The 23,489-nt window shown below is 46.9% G+C and overlaps 1 protein-coding gene across 1 annotated transcript in view; it reads left to right on the top strand.

The window, feature by feature from the left end:
- The window catches only part of LOC147708877 (uncharacterized), a 255,951-nt gene that overhangs the window by 223,830 nt on the left and 8,632 nt on the right, over window positions 1-23,489 (top strand). The window contains exons 19-20 of the mRNA XM_086925794.1: window positions 3,761-3,838; window positions 4,811-4,888. Of these exons, the coding sequence (XP_086781920.1) occupies window positions 3,761-3,838; window positions 4,811-4,888 (156 nt within the window). The remainder of the gene's footprint in view (window positions 1-3,760; window positions 3,839-4,810; window positions 4,889-23,489) is intronic.

Genomic DNA, 23,489 nt, shown 5'->3' on the forward strand with positions numbered 1-23,489 from the left:
ATACCGCCTCCAGGGAATCCCTGTGTCAGTATATCCACATCAGACCTGCCACGAATCTGCTACTGCCTTCGACCTGTTACATGCATGGAGTTAAGACCTGCCATGGGGGGGGGGGGGGTTATCTGTATTCCCTAGATGTTAGGGAATGTTCCCCTGCATTGAATCTGCGCATAGGAAGTGTTTCCCATTACAAAGATGCGCAAAAGTGATGTTGCTTTTATTGATGTTGCCTTAGGAATGTTGCCCTGATTATCTACCTGCATAGGCAATGTTGTGCCTGATACTTATATGATCCTCAGTTCTAAGAAATGTTACTTGAATTATTCATATGCGTAGGAAATGTTACTGAAATGTTTTGACGTTATATGCATTCCCCTGAAGTGTTACCTTGATGACAATGCTTACAGGAAATGTTTCCTAGAACGCCCCTGAATAGCAGAAGTGTTGTTTTTCATTGAATTGTTGCAGAGGAGGTGTTACCTACCCTAACTTAGTGCCTACGAAGTGCTACCTGCCCGAACTACAATGAGATAAAGAGTCTTGGTTTCTAAAACAACCTGTTGTGGTGTCCTTCTATTGCGGGAGAGTTACTGTCTCAGTGCGAGTGTGTGCTACACCACTGCTTTACACATTACCTTCAGGTGCCTTCCTGCCTCGCGCCAAGCTACCGTATCGGAATTGGTGACCCCAGTTCTAATACAGATGTTAAACAGGTTTCCATCATCATGGACCAAAACTTAAAATCCGGCTGATAAACTGAGGCAGGGATGCCACTGGTGCCCGGTGCAGCATCAGCACTGCTTTTCTGGATCAGGCTGGCTATTCTTTTGGCCGTAAAAGATGAAGCATATTGAAAGGTTTGTGTATCTGTTACCCGAGGCATTCCATGGGATGGATTGGTCTTACTGAACTGAGAGGCAGGTTGGCACCTTCTGATTTAGTTTCATAGAAAGTACTGATGATTTGTTCCCATTTAATTCAGTGGTATCTGTCTCTCTGCTAAAACTGTTGATCATCATCCAGAACTCCTATTGGTGACTCGTGCTCTTTTCTTTGTCTTTTTTATGTTGCTTTCCTCTAAATGTCTTTTGACAATCTGTCCTGATGATGGCCCTGGTCAATTAAACCTTAGGGGTTGAAACGTCGACTTATTTATTTTCATAATATGGACAGTCTCAGTTGGTTAAACACCTATTTTTCATACTTGAAAAGTTGCAGTTGAAGGCAATACATCTACATGTATTGTTCATTAAATGCAGCCTATTATTTTGGATGGCATGTCTTTTATTTTTTGTATAGCACCTATTTCTCACCAATTCTTCACTGCATCGTTAAACATTTTTGCTCTGCGCCGTTGTAACTCATTGTGATTGTGATTTGCATATCTAAACTTATTTATTGAACCCTGTGTTGTGTGCAGCTATTCATTTCATTCTTTGCTTTTAATACACTTTGGTTTACCTGTTTCTTTTTCTTCTCCCAGCTCAACCCATTGTTTGATATGTTCATTTTATTTTAGCATCACGTTGAACCTATTACACTTTATGTAGCATGGTGCACGCACTACCTACTCATATGATCAGCCCTGGATGTTATCCTTAAAACTTCGCTTGTTTCCCCTACAAAACGTTAAATAGTCTACCTCTCCCAACCTCCGACGAAGAGCAGCAAGCTTGAAATGCATTTGGGATTACCACTGTAATTATCTGAAAACTAGACCAGAGATTAAACATCACGTTGTGATCAAATACTGTAGAACTGTAAACATTGCCATAATAAATAAGAAGTGAATTGGTTTTATCCTAGTACGACTGTGTCCACAATTTTTCTAAAAAAGCATGGATAAGTGTTCTTTTTGGTGTCTAGCTCATTAAACCCCAAAGAGGGATGAAGCATCTAAAAGACATTCAAACATATTAGATAAATACATTATAGTACTGGAGCACGTTTCTTTCCTTCAAATTGCATTTTACCTAAATAAAAAAACTCAAAGATGTTTAAATCGTTTCATCACTGTTGACGGTGGTAGTTTTGTGAAAATATGAACAAAAAAACAACCACAACGTATAATTGTCTGCATAGTTAGAATTTTCACATCAATGAATTAAAGTGGTCTATCTTTCATAGGCATTATTAAAAACTAAAAGTATTTGTTCAGAAAAAAAACAATAGGGGAAATAATGGATTGTTGCTTAAAGCTTCCAAACTATAAAATATGCCAAAACCTACCCTAATGAAACCCAAGAGAGTGGAACTCAAATGTGGATGGATCAGGAAACAGATGTGAAAGCTCACGTATAAGTCTAAATCTTGCCACCTAGATGCAAAGACTTTTTTAAATGTTTATTCTTAGTATTTGTATTTTGGGTGTAATTAGTAAAGGCACTAACCTACTACAACTAATCTAATGCCCTTTGTTAAGTAATTTCTAAATGTCAACACAAAGGTCAACACAAATTTCTGTGCAAACACAAAGGTTATTGCTATCTATTGGAAGTGACGTGTCCTTTATGTAATAGCAGAACTGCACGAAGGTTAATAAAAATTAGAACATAAAAAAAGAACTCACACCACGCTTTAAAAGAAGGATTTGTGATACAACTTCAAGTATGATGCATTGGTATTTGTTATGCTTAGTTAAGGATTGCCAATACATAAACACAGTAAATTTGATGGCACTCATATAGTAGAACATGAGGCAGCACCTGCAAGAACACACAGCTACAGTGAAGAATCAAAAGTAGAGTTTTAATTGGCTTTCTACCCAAGCAGAGAGCAGCAATTAACAAATCTGCATAAAAGAGTCCTGAAAATGAAGTATGTTGCGCCACTTGATAATTTTCTTAGAAAGTAAAGGTAGAAACTGAGATAAAGCTCTAAAAGTCTATGGGGCATATTATCAAGCCCATTTTCCCCGCTTTAGCGGACGATGTCGGCCAAATAGACGCAATTTAAATATTGCACTATTATCAAGGACACGCTAACGCGCGTTTCCTTGATTTAGTAGCCGTTTCTTCATGCAAAGTGAACATTTCTCACAATGTCTGCATGATTAACGTGGCAAGCACAACTTCGCACTATTAACAATGCGGCCCCAGTGATAAAACAAACAGCGCTAACCGCGGTTATCGCATTAAGTTAAATTCTGCTTTTTCTTTTACTTAGCTATGCTGACAATGGGAGGTGGATCGCCATGTTACGACCTCACTCCCCTATCAGCAAGCATCTCCATAATCATCGCTGGATTTCAGGCGATATTTCTAGTTCTCGCCGGCTATCGCTGGAATTACATCGCCTGTTCGCAAAGCGCGGATTATACACCGCTAACACGGCGATGTAATTCAGCGATAGAGGGCGATAAACAGAAAAGCGCTACGTGCACTTAGCGATGTTTATCGCTCTTCTTTGATAATATGCCCCTTTATTAGTAGTGGGTGCGCACAGACTACTATTTCAATTAGGTAATGTGCTCTTGTGGGTTAATTTTTTTAATACTCTGGGGCTGTTTGGTGTTTTGCTGTTTCGCTAAATATCCTTTGCAGCAATAAAAGTTTAGGTTTAGTTTTTCATTATTAGGATCATTCCAACTTTGCAAAATATAGTAAACTGGATCATGTCTCTAGTGTTAGCTAAGTAGTAAACAATTATTTGCCTCAAATCATAATGGAACATACCGTTAGAGGTTCTGCTAATGAGTTCAAGTAATACTACAAGATATTTGAATACACTTTATTACAGTACATTTCTATTCTTTTTTCAGAGACTTTAACATTGCCGGTGCTTTGGGTGGGAAAAAACACAGAGAAGGAGGAGGTGCACACATGTCGATGGGTGCAGGGTATGTATATCATTATTTAATGCTAAACAGCCTATTCACAGGGAAGTACATTTACACAATGTATAGCAAACATTTCACAATAACCTCGTCAGGCGCTATTGTTCATCTGTTATGATTGTTTCATTTCTACCGCCATCAAAAGTAACTCAAGGAATAACTTCAACTTTCACAAAGACAGAACAAAGTTTCACTCAATATCAAAAATTGTGTGGTGTGAGGTTTGGCTGCTTTAGATGATGGCACCAACATGATAAGGCTCCAGCTGAGAAGGAAAAACCTACATTATCCTGACTCTATTGACACACAGCCTGCTCGGGTCTCGAGTACGAGTGTGCAGAGGGTTCAATGAACCTCCGCCTCTCTTGACACACAGACTTGGGGGCATATTTATGACCTAGTTTGCGTCTCGTTTGCACCACGCAACATTGTACATATGCAGCGCAAACCTTAAGTGAGATTTATGAAAGCATACAAGGCCACTTTGTGTGGCCCTGAGTGGCTTTGTAAATCTGGTTTGAAGCAGAGAGCAGCAGTTATCAAATCTGCCTAAAGGAGTCTTGAAAATGAAGTATGTTGCTTTGCTTCATATTTTTCTCATAGATTGAAGGTAGAAACTTACCTAGAGCTCTAAAAGTCTGTTTTGGTAGTGAGTGGGCACAGACACATTTTTCGATTAGGTAGTTTGCTGATGTGGTTATATGTTAAGACTCTGGGGCTGTTTGGTGTTTTTCTGTTCACCTAAATATACTTTGTTGCAGTAAATGTTTAGTTTAAGATTTTAGTTATTGGGTTCATTACAACTTTTCAAAATACAGTAACCTGGATCATGTCTCGAGTGTTTGCTAAACAGTAAACAATGATTTGCCTCAAATCATATTGGAACATACAGTTAGAGGTTCCGCTAATGGGTACAAGTAAAACTGCAGGATATTGGAGAACACTTTATTACTATGCATTTTTATTCTTTTTCAGAGACTTTCAAATTGGGGGTGCTGTGGGTGAGAAAAAACACACAGAAGGAGGAGGTGCACACATGTCGATGGGTGCAGGGTATGTATATCATGATTTAATGCTAAACAGCCTATTCACAGGGAAATACATTTACCAAATCTAGAACAAACATTTCACAATCTCCTCCTCTGGCGCTATTGTTACTCTGTTACGATTGTTCAATTTCCTCTGATATCAGAAGTAACTCAAACAATAACTTCTACTTTCACAAAGACAGAACATAGCTTCACTCAATAACAAAAATTGTGTGGGGTGTGATTTGACTGCCTAAGTTGGCGGCCCCAACTTGGTGAGACTCCAGCTGAGCCCTGAAACACCTACATTATCTTGACCCTTATGACACACAGTTTGCTCGGTTCTCGAGTACGAGTGTGCAGAGGGTTCAATGAACCTCTGCCTCTCTTGATACACAGACTAGGGGGCATATTTATGACCTGGTTTACGCCACGTTTGCATCACGCAACATGGTAGCCTGGCTGATGAGGGCTGTTAGCCCGAAACCGTTTCCAGGATGCTTATTTCCAGTCCAGGGAAGACTTGGCTTGGCAGTTCGGGTTTGACTGTTCCCATGAGACGGTCAAGACTGATTTGCATATAGCTGTGTCTGAACTGGGGTGGCGAAGTGAGCTAAAGAACGATGATGGCTTCAACCCAGATCTGTGACTGGGGTGAGTGTCTGAAACGTTTCAGCACTCTGTCCATCCTCTCCTTGTGTTTGACATGTGCGTTGCAAACCTTAAGTGATATTTATGAAACCACATGTTAGAAATGGGATCCCTGGCTGGCCAGGGCTTGCGCCAAAGTCAGTCAGAGACCACCACTCCAAAGTCAGGGCAAGGGAGTTACACGCCAAGATAACCCCTGCTCACCCTCTATGTAACGTGGCGCGAGCAGCAAGGCTAAACTTGGAGGCTATGTAGGTTAAGTGTTTGCGCGCGTACCCAGCAACAACACCCAAGGCCCTCCACAAAGGAAACTCCACACAAGTGTACATATAAAAATAGCCTTTGTATTATACCAAAACACATTAAATAAGAACACACACTTTAGAATGTGCCAACAGGCACGGGCAGAATTTACAGGGGATATGTACAAGACAGGGCCACATGGACCACTGTCAGGAATCAGCATTTTTAGAACTTAGCACTAGGTAGAATTAGCACTTAGAACATAGAATATAAATCACTGTAGCACAAAATAGAACATAAAGCACACAACCAGTAATCACTGGTAACAGGTAAGTACTACCTATGCGACCCTAACCACCTTAGGAACAGGTCACGCAGGGAACCAGGACCTCACTAGCACCACCTGTACTAGGAGAAAAACAACTACCTAAGTATCACAATACCTGTAAGGGTATAAGCACATTACACATGATGCATCACAACACATTCAGAGGTGTAGGGAAGGAAAACACATGATGCAGAACCTACATTCAGCGGTGTGAGAACAAGGCACATGACGCATAAAAACACATTCAGAGGTGCAGCACAGGAAAACACATGATGCATAAACAACACATTCAGAGGTACAGCACAGGAGACCACATGATGCAGAAACAACACATTCAGAGGTGTAGAGAAACACAATTGCGCCAAACTCACATAAGTCACCACCTGTGACAGTCCTTAGGCCAACTGACCTTGTTGGGGCTAGGACGCCCTGTGTCCCAATGTCAGGGGGGGGCCTAAATGTGGCAGCTGCCCACTAAGTGCTGGGCAGCTGTGGGACAATGGTGGGGGACAACGTTGGAGCCTCCCAGGCTCTGAACAACAGAATGGCCCCATGAGCCTCTCTGGGCTCGAGCAAACAACAATGGGAGCTGTGAGCCTCTCTGGGCTCTAACGAAGAATGCCCCAGGCCGTGGGAGTCCCCTCCTGGGGACCCGAAATACACATATGCCCCAGGAGCCCTCTCAGGGCTCTAATTAACCAAAATGGGCCGCCTTCAGCCTCTGGAACTGCACACACAATGCCCTCATGGGCCTCTGGACTAAGAACCTGTGCCCTTCTGGAGCCCCTCGTGGGCTTGAGAACCACCTCCCATTAGTGGAGCCTCAGGCTTGAGAATAGCTGGGGGGGGGGGGGGGGGGGCGGCCCGCTGCCTTCTGGGGCCGGTCTCACACGCAGGATACTGCCCCCTTCTACTGTAGAGTCCCTCTCGGGTGACTCTGACTTAAGTAAGGCCCCACGGCCCTTCCGACACGACGGCCCCTTGCTCTGGAGGGGAGGGGCGGGCACCAGCAATGTGCCCCGACGCCCCCCCTCTCCTTCATGGGTGCACTCACCGGTCTCGCGGCAGCTGGCTGGAGAGCTCCTGCTCCTCGGGACTCTCCTCGGTCGCGGTCTCCTCCCGCTCCCCTTGCTTCCTTGGGCGCGGACTCGGCTTGGCTTCCCCAGACCAGGGGAAGCGGGGGAAGGAGTCGGCTGGTCTTCTCTTCTCCGGTGCAGGAGCGCGGGGTTGGCTCCCGTCTGCTTCCTATCGTCCCGCCAAAGCTTGCCTGACTTCCGGGTCAGACCTCGGCCGGCAGCCAATTCCAGCGTGGCCCGGGGAATGACGTGGATGACGTCACTGAGTTTTCCCGGGCCGGCCGGCAGTGACAATTTCGCGGGGCAATGCCGGGTGGGCACCGGCTTGTTTAAAATAAGCAATAAATCGAGGTGGGCACTCGATATGGGGCCAAACCAACGGCACCAATTCCCTGGCGGAGTGGGCACCAGCCAAGGGTGCGAAAATCGACAAAAGCGGCGTGGGCAGCCGCGAAAGGGAAAGTAAAGTGCTCCCAGCGCTCAAGGACAATTTACAGCGCTCCCAGGCACTAGAGGTCCATAAGTCCAGGACCAGGTTCCTTAGAAAGGAGATAGCAAAAGAAGGGGGGGGGCAAGGCTGGGCCCAGAGCCAGCTCACTGGGCCTCCAGGCAGAGAGGCAATCCAAGTGGCGGTCCTCCTGCCCAGCAACAGCAGCAGCCTGTGAGAAGTTGGCCTGATATATGATGTTCACTAGTTCTAGTGATCACCTTGTATCAGTCCAAAAAACCCTTATGGTGATTGGTTGTAAGTCAACCTTATAGACCAGCTATCCTAATGGTAGCATGGACAAACCAGTCTTTAGGCTAAACTCTTTTGGCATGTGAAGCCAGCTGTTTTACCACATATAACCCCTTGAATGCCAAGTGAAAGGACACCACACAGGTTGTTATGAAAATAAAGAAGTATTTATTAACTAACATACACCTCTGAACTCTTTATGAGGTCAGAGGGCTAAGCACATGACAAACTCTTAGGAAAAATACGATTAAGTTGCACGATTTACAATGGTGCCCTAGGGGCACGACAAACCATATACTAAGTAAGTGGAATGCGAAAGTCAATCAAAGGAATGGAGCTGTCCAGAGGCTGTAGGATCGCTGGGACCACGCTATAATAACTTGAGGTAAGTAATAGGAGGCCCACGGAGCGCGTGTGCAGAGTGTGAACTCACACGCGAGATGCGTACAAACGTCTATGGACAGTACAGTTTAAAGAAAAGGTGAGTACGGACGTCCCTGACTAGATAGGACTAAAACGACTGTGGAACTGGACACTAGGAGAGTCAAGCTACCCTTGAGCACCGAAATGCTCGTGTTACCTCACCCACAGGCTGCGGGTGCATAGGTGCCAAGTCATGTCGGGTTCCGGCGTTTAAGTCTATGGAGCCTGAAGGAAAAGATGCTGCAGGCGGTCAGGAGGAAGATGTCCGGTGTGATCCAAGGGTGGATCAGTGAAGAGTAGAACCTGAAAGCAGAGGGGACAATGTTCAAAGTCACTAGCCAGTGACTGGAGTGGAACCAGGAGTGGAACCAGATGTCGTCGTCGCGATCAGGTTAAGGTGGACGCTTGTCTCTGCAGCCACGTGGACCAGGTGGTGTCTTCGATGACCAGGATGGAGGCACGAGCTGCCCCACGCAGGCTCTCGCTGTCGGCGGTGTCGTCTCCAGACTCGGGTTCAACAGGCCTTGGCAAAGGCAACCCACGGGGTGAGTGGAAACGGCGTCTGGAGTGGACCAGGAGGGTCCAGGGTGCTCCTCTTTTGGAAGGGAGCAAGGGCCAGTCTGGAGCAACCAGACCTGCAGTGAAGTTGTCGGAGTTCGTCGTCTAGGAGGTCACCAGCCAGCCGGCAAGTGACTAGACAACGCGTCGAGCAGCAAACAGGCAGAAGGGCCCCACGCAGATCTCGTGGATGCTGGAGGGCTGATCTTCGATGCAGGAGCTGCTCGGGTCGGGGCTTCTCAGTCCCTAAAGCACTTGGACGAGGATGCCTCGGAAGTCGTGCTGGAGCGAAGTGCTGCTTCTTTCAAGATGGCCGGTCCCACGTGTCTCGTCGCACCCACGGATCTCAGCTGTGCTGCAGATGTAGGTAGAGGTCGGAGAGGTCTGGGAATCCGGGTCTCGTCGGGCTATGAAGTCTGGATCTTTGCAGGAAGACGACAAAGGGAAGCCGCTGTACGCTGATGGTGCCTGCTTGTGCAGGGTGGACACTCCTTGCCCACAAGGGAGATTTCTTCAGTCTTCTGTGGAGCAGAACGTCGAAGTCCAGAGTTTCTTCTTGTAAAGTTGATCAGGATAATCTAATTTGGAATGGGACCAGCTCCTACCTTTATCCGGCTAAAGGGGGGCTGCACTATGACTAGGTCCCTCCTCTGGGTGGGACCAGGAAGGGGGGTGGTTACACCCCCTTTCCTTTGTCCGGTCTTGTGCCAGCACTGGGGCTGGAGTGCCCCAGGAACTGGTTTAGACCGGTGTATGCACAGGACACATTGTGTGCCCCAGGCATGTCTCATTCCTTTCAGCCCTGTCCTACCTAATACACAAAATCCTGTCTGGGGTGGTGCTAGCACCTCCCAAGGCAGGAAACCCTTTGTCCAAGCCTCCCTCGCTGGAAGGACTCCCAGCAGCAGGAGGTCAGACTTGTGTCTGTGGTGGCAGCATCCATTTTGTGATGCTGAGGCTCGAGTTAACTTTAACCGGGGTTCACAGTTACATACATGTCGTGTCCCTCTAGAAGGGTGGAATGCTACCCCCGTCGCCAGAATTGGCGAGGGGGTAGTATTCCAATTCGTATGACACCTTACTCGACATGTTTTGATAATGCTATGCCAAAGTTAGCATTTGACCGTGAGGTTCATAATGCACTTAAGAGTATATGGTGTAGCGTTATCATGGAACAGCTATTAGGACTTGGTTCCGCAAGCTGCAAATGGACTCAGCTCATGCCAGAGCACCATCTCACATAATTCCAAGCACTCTGCCTTCAGGATTGATAAGGCCTGCCATAGGAGTGACTGATAGGAATATATGTGTCCATTTTAGGTTTAGATATATGTAACTATATCTAAAGCAAAGGGTGATTACACCACCTTGCCCCAGCTGTCGTGCAGCCAGTTGTGTCTGTTTAGATGGCCAGCCAGGGGTGGCATAATACATGCTTCAGCCCCTGTTAGGCCCTGGGTACTCCTATGCCCTGGGTACCTATAGTACACTATACAGGGACTGATAAGGTGGCCCAGTACCAATTGGTAAATGCACCTAAGGTACATGGTTGTCAATTTAGAGAGAGAACAGCTAGGCTGTGGGTCTGATTAGCAGGCCCACAGCCAGGGAAAGTCGTAAACCAGTGAAGCAAAAAGCAAAAATCGGGGGTGACCATAGGATTGCAGACCCTACTCTCCTACATAACCCCCCCAAAACTTAGGGACATTAAACTAACCTTGACCAGGTGAGTCTTCTTGTTCTAAGTGGAAGTACCTGGAGAGACCATCTGCATTGCCATGGTCAGTCCCTGGTCTGTGCTCCACTGTAAAGTCCATCCCCTGTAGGGAAATGGGCCACCTAAGAAGTTTGGGGTTTTCACCCTTCATTTGATTTAGCCATAAGAGGGGCTTATGGTCGGTCTGAATCTTGAAGTGAGTGCCAAACAAGTATGGCCTCAGCTTCTTCAGGGCCCAAACCACAGCAAAGGCCTCCCTCTCAATAGCTGACCAACGTTTCTCTCTAGGGGTCAGCCTTCTACTTATAAAAGCAATGGGCTGGTCATGACCATCAATATTCAGTTGAGATAGAATAGCTCCCACACCCAACTCAGAAGCATCTGTTTGGACAATGAAAGGTTTGGAGTAGTCTGGACTCTTGAGAATAGGTGCAGTGCACATGGCCTGCTTTAGGTCATCAAATCCCTTCTGACAGCTAACTGTCCACTGAACTTTCTTTGGCATTTTCTTACTTGTCAGGTCATTAGGTGGAGTCACAATGGTTCCATAATTTCTGACAAATTTCCGATAGTAACCAGACAGGCCCAAGAAAGCTCTGACCTGTGTCTGGGTGGCTGGAGGAGCCCAGTCCTTTATGGCCTGTATCTTGCTCTCCAAAGGTTGGACTTGGCCTCCACCTACCAGGTGGCCCAAGTATACAACTTGACTCTGCCCTATCTGGCACTTTGTAGCCTTGATAGTGAGGCCTGCCTTTTGCAGGGCCTCCAAAACTTTCCTCAGGTAGATCAGGTGATCCTCCCAGGTGGAGCTAAAGACAGCAATATCATCTAGATATGCTGCACAGAAGTCATCCAGCCCAGAGAGAACTTGGTTCACCAACCTTTGAAAAGTGGCTGGTGCATTTTTCAAACCAAAGGGCATCACCACAAACTGGTAATGACCTCCTGGGGTAGAAAATGCTGTTTTGGCCTTGGCATCCTCAGCTAACCTGATTTGCCAATAACCAGCTGTCAGGTCAAATGTACTCAAGAATTTGGCAGAAGCCAATTTATCTATGAGTTCATCTGCTCTTGGTATTGGATGGGCATCTGTCTTAGTGACAGCATTGAGACCCCTGTAGTCTACACAAAACCTCATCTCTCTCTTACCATCCTGGGTGTGAGGTTTAGCCACCAGAACTACAGGACTAGCCCAAGGGCTCTCTGAGGGTTCAATGACTCCCAATTCCAACATCTTTTGTACTTCTTGTTTTATGCAGTCCCTGACGTGGTCAGGTTGCCTGTAGATTTTTCTCTTTATAGGCAGACTGTCACCAGTGTCCACCTCATGGGTGCACCAGTTTGTCTGACTGGGTGTCAGAGAGAACATTTGTCTAAAGGACTGAAGAACTTGTTTGCAATCCTTTTGTTGATGTTCAGAGAGGCTGTCAGAAAAGACTACACCATCTACTGACCCATCATCAGGGTTCTGAGTGAGCAGGTCTGGGAGAGGGTCACTCTCTTCCTCCTGTCCCACATCTGTAGCCATGAGCAAGCCCATATCTTCCCTGTTGACAAATGCTTTGAGCCTGTTCACATGAAGTACTCTATGAGGGCTCCTGGGAGTTCCAAGGTCTACCAGATAGGTGACCTCTCCCTTCTGTTCAATAATAGTATGGGGTCCAGACCATTTGTCTTGGAGAGCTGCTGGGGCCACTAGCTCCAACACCCACACCTTCTGTCCAGGCTGGTAAACAGTAAGGACAGCCTTTTGGTCATGCCAAGCTTTTTGTAGTTCTTGGCTGGCCTCAAGGTTTTTAGATGCCTTTTCCATGTACTCTGCCATCCTGGAGCGGAGACCAAGTACATAGTCCACTATGTCTTGCTTAGGCTTTTTGAGAGGTAACTCCCATCCTTCATTCACAAGACACAGGGTTCCTCTTACAGGATGCCCAAATAGAAGCTCAAAAGGGCTGTAGCCAACCCCCTTCTGTGGGACCTCTCTGTAAGCAAACAAAAGGCAGGTTAAAAGGATGTCCCATCTTCGCCTAAGCTTTTCTGGTAACCCTTTTATCATCCCTTTGAGGGTCTTGTTGAATCTCTCCACAAGCCCATTGCACTGTGGGTGATAGGGGTTGGTGAATTTGTAATTGACACCACACTCCTTCCACATTGCAGTCAAGTATCCTGACATAACGTTTGCACCTCTGTCAGAGACAACCTCCTTAGGAAACCCCACTCTGGAGAAAACTCCAAGTAGGGCCCTGGCCACAACAGGAGCTGTAGTGGTCCTAAGGGGAATAGCTTCTGGATACCTGGTGGCATGATCCACTACCACCAGTATAAATCTGTGCCCAGATGCTGTTGGGGGGTCCATTGGTCCAACAATGTCAATCCCCACTCTTTCAAAGGGTACCCCCACCACAGGTAGTGGTATAAGGGGGGCCTTTGTTGTGCCACCTGATTTGCCACTGGCTTGACAGGTGACACATGAACAACAAAAGTCTTTGGTGTCCTCAGACATATGAGGCCAGTGAAAGTGTGGGACAAGTCTTTCCCAAGTCTTGTTCTGGCCTAAGTGATCTGCAAGGGGAATTTCATGGGCCAAGGTGAGAAGGAAACCTCTCAGAGACAAGGGGATGACCAGCCTCCTGGTAGCACCAGGCTTGGGGTCTCTTGCCTCAGAGTAAAGGAGTTCATCATCCCAGTACACTTTATGGGCACCTGCTGTCTGAGGGGTTCAAGAGATGAACAGTCTAATTGTGCCTGTCTCAAGTCTGCCCTGGAAGGTCCCCCTATCCCAAGAAACTCAACCTGTTCAGGCTCAAGTTCTTCTAGGACAGTTCCTTCTGGGGTCTTTGGGCCAGTCTCCTGTGAGAGCTGATCCTCACCTTGAGGCAAGGGGGGAGGCACTGCCTTAACCCTACTGTTCTTACTCTTGGTTAGTGTCTGGTCCATTGTTCCAGGATCCAGCACTAGTTCAGCTGGGCATTTTTTGGCCTGTGACCTAGTCACAGCAAGGACATGTGTTGACAAACCTAACATTTCCACATGAGTCCTATACTCCACATCTGACCATAAGGAGGATTCCAAATCATTGCCCAAAAGACAGTCCACTGGGAGGTCTGAACTAACAACAACCCTTTTGAGGCCATTTACCCCTCCCCAGGAGAAATTAACAAGTGCCATACTATGGTTGGTAGTGACATTGCTAGCATTGGTCACTAGGTAGTCTGAACCTAGTATTACCTGTCCAGGGTCCACAAATGCTGGTGTCACCATAGTGACACTGGCACAGGTGTCCCTGTAGGCCTGAGCCATATTTCCATTGATTAAAGGCGTTTGCCTGTACTTGCCCAGAGTACTGGGACTAATTGTAGGGGTCAAATCCATGTCCCCAGTACAAACAAGAAAGGCCTGAGTAGGTACTCTGACTAGGTCAGAGCCTGCCTCAGATACCGAGGTTAACCCCACTATAGCCTTTGGAGGAACACTACCACTACTAACTGAACTAGGGGTTGCAGGTGCCTTAGGGGCAGTAGTGGTAGGAGTTTGGCCTTTTTTGGTGCACTCACTAAACCAGTGAGTATTACTTTTACAGTATTGGCACCATGGTTTCTTCTGACCATTATTCTTCTTCTTCTTTTGGGAATTCAGGGACCCACCCTCCTTAGATTGTTGGGGCCCTGTTGAAGACTTCTGGTCATTTTGCTTATTCTCATTACCCTTCTGGTCTGCTTTCTTCTGGCCACCACCCTGGTTCTGGTTCTGCTGCTTGACCCTTGTCCTGACCCATCTGTCTGCCTTCTTTCCCAATTCTTGGGGAAAGGTCAGATCTGAGTCAATAAGGTGCTGATGCAACAACTGATTTTGACACTTACTTAAGATTTGTTCTCTCATAATTAGGTTATACAATCCTGTGTAATCAGTAACTTTACTTCCCAGTAACCAGACTTCAAAAGCCTTAGTGGCACAATCAACACAGTCAGCCCAATCCTGAGACTGAAGTTTCTGGGTGTCTCTGAACAGCAACCTGTACTGCTCAGTTGTTAAGCCAAACCCATCAATCAGTGTATTCTTCAGGACTTGGTAATTGTTAGCATCCTCAGCTCTAGTAGTGAGGAGCTTATCTCTACCTTTACCTTCAAAGGAGAGCCACAGTATAGCTGCCCACTGACTTTGGGGGATGCACTGGACAGTGCAGGCCCTCTCCAAAGCAGTCATCCATTTGTGGATGTCATCCCCTTGTTTAAAGGGGGCACTATTTTACTCAGGTGTCTAGTATCAAAACTCCTGTCTTTATCTCTAATGATAATGCTGCCACCAGTGGGGTCTGCTCCACTCAATTTCTGCTCTCTGGCAAAGGCAAGTCTTTCTTTGGCAAGGGCAAGTTCTTCCCTCTCAATCCTCAGATTGACTTCCCTCATCTTAACTTCATGTTCTCTTCTCTGGGGGGATGTCATCCCTCTCTGAGAAGATGCCTGAGAGACATGGGTGTGAATAGATCTGTTAGAGCCTCTGGAGAGAGACCTAACTCGTCTATTCCCAAGGTTAAGCCTGCCTGAGGATGGGCCTGGGGGTCCCCCAGTTTCATTCTCATGTATGCTTAAGTTGGCCCTGGTAAGTCTGCTGACTCCTCCCTGACCATGGTTTACCTCACCATCAGATGAGTCTCCATCTCCCTCCACTTCATCAGTTTCATGGAAATTGGAGTCCTCCTCTAGTGGGGGTATGTTCCCCTCTGTAGGGTCAGATGGGCCTGGATTAGAAGCCCTTCTGGCATCAAATGTCCCTAAGAGACCTATCAGTAAAGGAATTGTAGGGTTAGAACCCTGTTTTAGTTTCCTGGAGGTACATAATTGTCTCATCTCCTGGAAGCTAAGGGCTGCATATCTTGACATGACCCGTGGAGGGCCAACTGCCACAAGGGGAGCCACTGAGTTCTCTCCTGTGGTAGACATGCTTTTCTAGTGAGGTGTAAGTGGTGCACTTACCTACACTATGGGTTTACCTACTGATCCCTTGCTAAGAGTTGTAGTCAGGGTGTGCTACTCCCTTTCTACTACAACAGCTGGTTCAGTAGAACTCAGAGTATTTCTAAGCTTGTTATATGTACCTATGGTACCTTATGTGATCTTTCAAATGATATCTCAAGATTATATTTGAAAAAAACAACAGCAAGCTCAAATCCCAACCGCTGCACACCAATGTGAGAGGTTGGCCTGATATATGATGTTCACTAGTTCTAGTGATCACCTTGTATCAGTCCAAACAACCCTTATGGTGATTGGTTGTAAGTCAACCTTATAGACCAGCTATCCTAATGGTAGCATGGACAAAGCAGTCTTTAGGCAAAACTCTTTTGGCATGTGAAGCCAGCTGTTTTACCACATATAACCCCTTGAATACCAAGTGAAAGGACACCACACAGGTTGTTATGAAAATAAACAAATATTTATTAACTAACATACACCTCTGAACTCTTTATGAGGTCAGAGGGCTAAGCACATGACAAACTCTTAGGAAAAATACGTTTAAGTTGCACGATTTGCAATGGTGCCCTAGGGGCACGACAAACCATATACTAAGTAAGTGTAATGTGAAAGTCAATCAAAGTAATGGAGCTGTCCAGAGGCTGTAGGATCGCTGGGACCATGCTATACTAACTTGAGGTAAGTAATAGGAGGCCCACGGAGCGCATGTGCAGAGTGTGAACTCACACGCGAGATGCGTACAAACGTCTAGGACAGTACAGTTTAAAGAAAAGGTGAGTACGGACGTCCCTGACTAGATAGGACTAAAACGACTGTGGAACTAGACACTAGGAGAGTCAAACTACCCTTGAGCACCGAAATGCTTGTGTTACCTCACCCACAGGCTGCGGGTGCATAGGTGCCAAGTCGTGTCCGGTTCCGGCGCTGTAGTCTATGGAGCCTGAAGGAAAAGATGCTGCAGGCGGTCAGGAGGAAGGTGTCCGGTGTGATCCAAGGGTGGATCAGTGAAGAGTAGAACCTGAAAGCAGAGGGGACAATGTTCAAAGTCACTAGCCAGTGACTGGAGTGGAACCAGGAGTGGAACCAGATGTCGTCGTCGCGATCAGGTGAAGGTGGACGCTTGTCTCTGCAGCCACATGGACCAGGTGGTGTCTTCGACGACCTGGATGGAGGCACGAGCTGTCCCACGCAGGTTCTCGCTGTCGGCGGTGTCGTCTCCGGATTCGAGTTCAACAGGCCTTGGCAAAGGCAACCCACGCGGTGAGTGGAAACGGCGTCTGGAGTGGACCAAGAGGGTCTGGGGTGCTCCTCTTTTGGAAGGGAGCAAGGGCCAGTCTGGAGCAACCAGACCAGCAGTGAAGTTGTCGGAGTTCGTCGTCTAGGAGGTCACCAGCCAGCCGGCATGTGACCAGACAACGTGTCGAGCAGCAAACAGGCAGAAGGGCCCCACGCAGATCTCGTGGATGCTGGAGGGCTGATCTTCGATGCAGGAGCTGCTCGGGGTCGGGGCTTCTCAGTCCCCAAAGCACTTTGACGAGGATGCCTCGGAAGTCGTGCTGGAGCGAAGTGCTGCTTCTTTCAAGATGGCCGGTCCCACGTGTCTCGTTGCACCCACGGATCTCAGCTGTACTGCAGATGTAGGTAGAGGTCGGAGAGGTCTGGGAATCCGGGTCTCGTCGGGCTCTGAAGTCTGGATCCTTGCAGGAAGACGACAAAGGGAAGCCGCTGTACGCTGATGGTGCCTGCTTGTGCAGGGTGGACACTCCTTGCCCACAAGGGAGATTTCTTCAGTCTTCTGTGGAGCAGAACGTCGAAGTCCAGAGTTTCTTCTTGTAAAGTTGATCAGGATAATCTAATTTGGAATGGGACCAGCTCCTACCTTTATCCGGCTAAAGGGGGGCTGCACTATGACTAGGTCCCTCCTCTGGGTGGGACCAGGAAGGGGGGTGGTTACACCCCATTTCCTTTGTCCGGTCTTGCGCCAGCACTGGGGCTGGAGTGCCCCAGGAGCTGGTTTAGACCGGTGTATGCACAGGACACCTTGTGTGCCCCAGGCATGTCTCATTCCTTTCAGCCCTGTCCTACCTAATACACAAAATCCTGTCTGGGGTGGTGCTAGCACCTCCCAAGGCAGGAAACCCTTTGTCCAAGCCTCCCTCGCTGGAAGGACTCCCAGCAGCAGGAGGTCAGACTTGTGTCTGTGGTGGCAGCATCCATTTTGTGATGCTGAGGCTCGAGTTAACTTTAACTGGGGTTCACAGTTACATACATGTCTTGTCCCTCTAGAAGGGTGGAATGCTACCCCCGTCGCCAGAATTGGCAAGGGCGTAGTATTCCAATTCGTATGACACCTTACTCGACATGTTTTGATAATGCTATACCAAAGTTAGCATTTAACCGCGAGGATTATAATGCACTTAAGAGTATATGGTATAGCGTTATCATGGAACAGCTATTAGGACTTGGTTCCGCAAGCTGCAAACGGGCTCAGCTCATGCCAGAGCACCATCTCACATAATTCCAAGCACTCTGCCTTCAGGATTGATAAGGCCTGCCATAGGAGTGACTGATAGGAATATATGTGTCCATTTTAGGTTCAGATATAGGTAACTATATCTAAAGAAAAGGGTGATTACACCACCTTGCCCCAGCTGTCGTGCAGCCAGTTGTGTCTGTTTAGATGGCCAGCCAGGGGTGGCATAATACATGCTTCATCCCCTGTTAGGCCCTGGGTACACCTATGCCCTGGGTACCTATCGTACACTGTACAGGGACTGATAAGGTGGCCCAGTACCAATTGGTAAATGCACCTAAGGTACATGGTTTTCAATTTAGAGAGAGAACAGCTAGGCTGTGGGTCTGATTAGCAGGCCCACAGCCAGGGAAAGTCGTAAACCAGTGAAGCAAAAAGCAAAAATCGGGGGTGACCATAGGATTGCAGACCCTACTCTCCTACACAGCCCCCTCAGGATCCTGGAAGAGAACAAATTGTAAGGGGACACAGCCCCTTCTTATACTGTAAATTCCTTTGTCTGAGGTGCAGGGTGGGGGAAACCAGTCGCATCTGGTTTTGGAGCACCCTTTCTATTCACTAGGGAGGCTAGGGTCATTAGACGCACCACAGGGGGCGGAGCCAGCATTGAGTGGGGAAAGCCCAGCCCTATTCAGGACCCAAGTGCACTCCTCCCCAGCCATCAGCATGCTAATCTCCACACTCACCACCGGGCAGACCCATCCAGACTCCTGGAGCCAGGCTCACCAGCCAGCCCCAGCCAATCACACACAAGACACATTTTACACTAATATGCCAACTCCTAGAAGTGGCACTTCCACACAAGACACAATCATGCCACATACATCATTGCGAAGCATTCAATCTTACGATTTCGGACATACCAAACTCGAGCCTACACATCTCACGCATCAGAAACTACCAGGGACACAGACATTCCCCATGCATTCCTATGGGAGGGCAGGCCAACCTTACTCCACGCACTCAGAGTGCTTACGCACTTTCCACTGGGACACAGTGAGAGTGCGCAGAAACCAAAAATCACTACCTCCAATTCACATTCACAAAGCAAAAAGTTTAGGGGTGAACTTGCCAGAAGGGCCAAGTCCAACACCACACAAGGCCACTTTGTGTGGCCCTGAGAGTCTTTATAAATTTGGAGTGAAGCAGAGAGCAGCATTTATCAAATCTGCACAAAATAGTTTTGAAAATGAAGTATGTTGCGTCGCTTGATATTTTTCTTAGAGAGTGGAGGTAGAAGACATTGATACACCCGGATAAATACGGGTTCGTGCCAGCCAGAACTATGTCCCATAATATCCGCCAGCTGTGTCATATCCAGGACTGGGCAAAGGATTGATGTCCCCACGTGGCTTTCCTAGTCCTGGGCTTGGAGAAAGCCTTTGACACTGACCTGGCCATATTTATTTAAGGTGCTGCGACGAATAGGAGTGGGCCCTACGCTGTCAGCATATACAAGACTTCTACATACGAAATTATCGACCCATATGCGACTCGGCCGACATATCTCTGCACTGTTCCCGATAGCACCTGGCACACGGCAGGGGTGCCCACTCTCCCCACTACTGTTCACTCTAGCAATTGAACCACTGGTGATTCGCCTCCGGCACCTGTCAGCCCTAGGGTGGTCTTACCTTGCATTTTTTTCCCTTTCATTTTTGCCAACATCTTTTTGTTGGACCTAGGCCTCTAGGGCGCCTTACCACTGCCAAACAGTGCTGAGGTGCAGGTGCTCTGTCCTAATAGCATGGCTGCCACAGGCCCCTGCTACTGCGGAGTGGCCATTGAACATACATGCACTAGTAGCTAGGAGCAGGCTGGGACATACTGATACTGTATCTTTGCCGTCCTGCCTTTTGTCCCATAGACCAACATGTAGAAGCTCCTGGAAACTTCCATCCCAGGGAGGGAAACGTGACTAGTCAGTTGGGGCGCCACTGGACCTGGGGGAACCTCTGCCGGAGTATAGACGGTTGGGCCTAGGGGGGAACCTACACTACTGAGACTGACTGAGCTTAGGCCCTGCTGTACCCAAGATAGCTGAGGGACTCTGCCAGCCTGCTGACCTTGCCCAGTGAGGGGGAAATCCAGGAGACCAACTCCAATGTGCTGCAGGGAACCACCCTGCCTCTTATGCCTGCCAACTCAACCCCCACCTTCTCCCCAAGAAACTGCGACTGAAGACCTGCTGTCAACCAGCACTGAGACTGGGAAGCGCTGTGGACTTAACACCTGAAGCCTCCCCCCCACCTGCGCTGTGATTCTTGAAGTGCTGGGGGTCCACAAGTTAATGAGCTCTATGCCCCAAGTCTCCTTCTATTTTCCATGAGCGCTGTGTTCCAAGAACCCAGCAACTGTCCCCCCATGCGATGTGTTAGAGAAGCGCTGTGTGCCTCTCCACTTGTCAGAGCTCCCTGCAGCCGGGACCGAAGCAGCGGGAAGCCCCGGGGAGGAGCGCAGGAGCAGCATGCGCCTACCAGTGAGCGCCGCCCCAGGTAAGACCCTGGGAGGGAGGCGGTGCGAGTACTGATAGCGGGGCTGCCGAGGAGCCAGGTTAGGGCGGGATGGCAGCCCCGTGACCTCTCCTCACCAAAAGAAACTCAGAACTGGTAGCGAAGGCCCCAATTAGCTCCCTGTCAGCAAGAGCTAACGTGGCGTGCTCCAGCCTGACACCTGCGAGGGGCTCAGTTCTCAAAACATCACCAAGGCCTCTCCCATCGGCAACTGAGACAGGCTAAAGGGATTTTGGGGCCTGGAACCGTTGGTACAAGACTCTCAGGCCCATATCACTACTGTCTTGGGGCGGTCGTTACTTACTACATACTGCCTCCATTGAATCCCTTTGTGAGTATATCCACATCAGACCTGCCACGAATGTGATACTGCCTTTGACCTGTTACATGCATAGAGTTAAGACCTGCCATGGGGGGGGAGTTATCTGTATTCCCCAGATGTTAGGGAATGTTCCCCTGCATTGAATCTGCACATAGGAAGTGTTGCTCATAACGAAGATGCGCAAAAGTGATGTTGCTTTTATTGATGTTGCCTAAGGATTGTTGCCCTGATTATCTACCTGCATAGGCAATGTTGAGCCTGATACTTATATGATCCTCAGGTCTAAGAAATGTTACTTGAATTATTCATATGCGTAGGAAATATTACTGAAATGTTTTGACGTTATATGCATTCCCCTGAAGTGTTACCTTGATGACAATGCTTACAGGAAATGTTTGCTAGAACTCCCCTGAATAGCAGAAGTGTTGTTTTTCTTTGAATTGTTGCAGAGGAGGTGTTACCTACCCTGACTTAGTGCCTACGAAGTGCTACCTGCCCGAACTACAATGAGATAAAGAGTCTTGGTTTCTAAAACAACTTGTTGTGGTGTCAATCTATTGCGTGCGAGTTACTGTCTCAGTGCGAGTGTGTGCTACACCACTGCTTTACACATTGCCTTCAGGTGCCTTCCTGCCTCGCGCCAAGCTACCGTATCGGAATTGGTGACCCCAGTTCTAACACAGATGTTAAACAGGTTTCCATCAGCATGGACCAAAACTTAGAATCCTGCTGATAAACTGAGGCAGGGATGCCACTGGTGCCCAGTGCAGCATCAGCACTGCTTTTCTGGATCAGGCTGGCTATTCTTTTGGCCGTAAAAGATGAAGCATATTGAAAGGTTTGTGCATCTTTTACCCGAGGCATTCCATGGGATGGATTGGTCTTACTGAACTGAGAGGCAGGTTGGCACCTTCTGATTTAGTTTCATAGAATACTGATGTTTTGTTCCCATTTAATTCAGTGGCATCTGTCTCTCTGCTAAAACTGTTGATCATCATCCAGAACTCCTTTGAGTTTTTGTGCCAGTAGAGCTCGATCTGCAATCATTTCTCATATCTTTGTTTAGCTTGCCAAATTTGTTTTTTTTATAGGTGCTGCGTAGGATATATATTTTGCCAGGTTGGACAGTCCTCAGTCTGAATTTGAGTGATCTTATTATTTTATTGAGGGATCTTTTCTGGATCTTCAGGTCCTTTGTGAACCAGGGTGCCTTTGGCCATGACTTATTTCTTCTCCATTAGTTTTGAGTTCTTTAGCGCACTTTTTTTAGGTAAGCCTTGTTGTGGGTATCTTGCAGGTTTCAATACCCCCTCCTCATCTCATGCACACTATTGGTGACTCGTGCTCTTTTCTTTGTCTTTTTTATGTTGCTTTCCTCTAAATGTCTTTTGACAATCTGTCCTGATGATGGCCCTGGTCAATTAAACCTTAGGGGTTGAAACGTCGACTTATTTATTTTCATAATATGGACAGTCTCAGTTGGTTAAACACCTATTTTTCATACTTGAAAAGTTGTAGTTGAAGGCAATACCTCTACATGTATTGTTCATTAAATGCAGCCTATTATTTTGGATGTCATGTCTTTTATTTTTGTATAGCACCTATTTCTCACCAAATCTTCACTGCATCATTAAACATGTTTGCACTGCGCTGTTGTAACTCATTGTGATTGTGATTTGCATATCTAAACTTATTTATTGAACCCTGTGTTGTGTGCAGCTATTCATTTCATTATTTGCTTTTAATACACTTTGGTTTACCTGTTTCTTTTTCTTCTTCCAGGTCAACCCATTATTTGATATGTTCATTTTATTTTAGCATCACGTTTAACCTATTACACTTTATGTAGCATGGTGCATGCACTAGCTACTCATATGATCAGCCCTGGATGTTATCCTTATAACTTCCCTTGTTTCCTCTACAAAACGTTAAATAGTCTACCTCTCCCAACCCCTGAAGAAGAGCAGCAAGCTTGAAATGCATTGGGGATTACCACTGTAATTATCTGGCAACTAGACCAGGGATTAAACATCACGTTGTGATCAAATACTGTGGAACTGTAAACATTTCCATAATAAATAAGAAGTGAATTGGTTTTATCCTAGTACGACTGTCTCCACAATTTTTCTAAAAAAGCCTGGATAAGTGTTCTTTTTGGTGTCTAGCTCATAAAACCCCAAAGAGGGATGCAGCATCTAAAAGACATTCAAACATATTAGATAAATACATTATAGTACTGGAACACGCTTCTTTCCTTCAATTTGCATTTTACCTAAATAAAAAAACTCAAAAATGTTTAAATCGTTTCATCACTGTTGACGGTGGTAGTTTTGTGAAAATATGAACAAAAAATCAACCACAACATATATTTCCTGCATAGTTAGAATTTTCACATCAATGAATTAAAGTAGTCTATCTTTGATAGGCATTATTAAAAACTAAAAGTATTTGTTCAGAAAAAAAAACAATAGGGGAAATAATGGATTGTTGCTTAAAGCTTCCAATCCAAACTATAAAATATGCCCAAACATACCCTAATGAAACTCAAGA

This window comes from Lissotriton vulgaris, chromosome 6 (genome assembly GCF_964263255.1).
Source record: "Lissotriton vulgaris chromosome 6, aLisVul1.2, whole genome shotgun sequence".
NCBI classification, from domain to species: Eukaryota; Metazoa; Chordata; class Amphibia; order Caudata; family Salamandridae; genus Lissotriton; species Lissotriton vulgaris.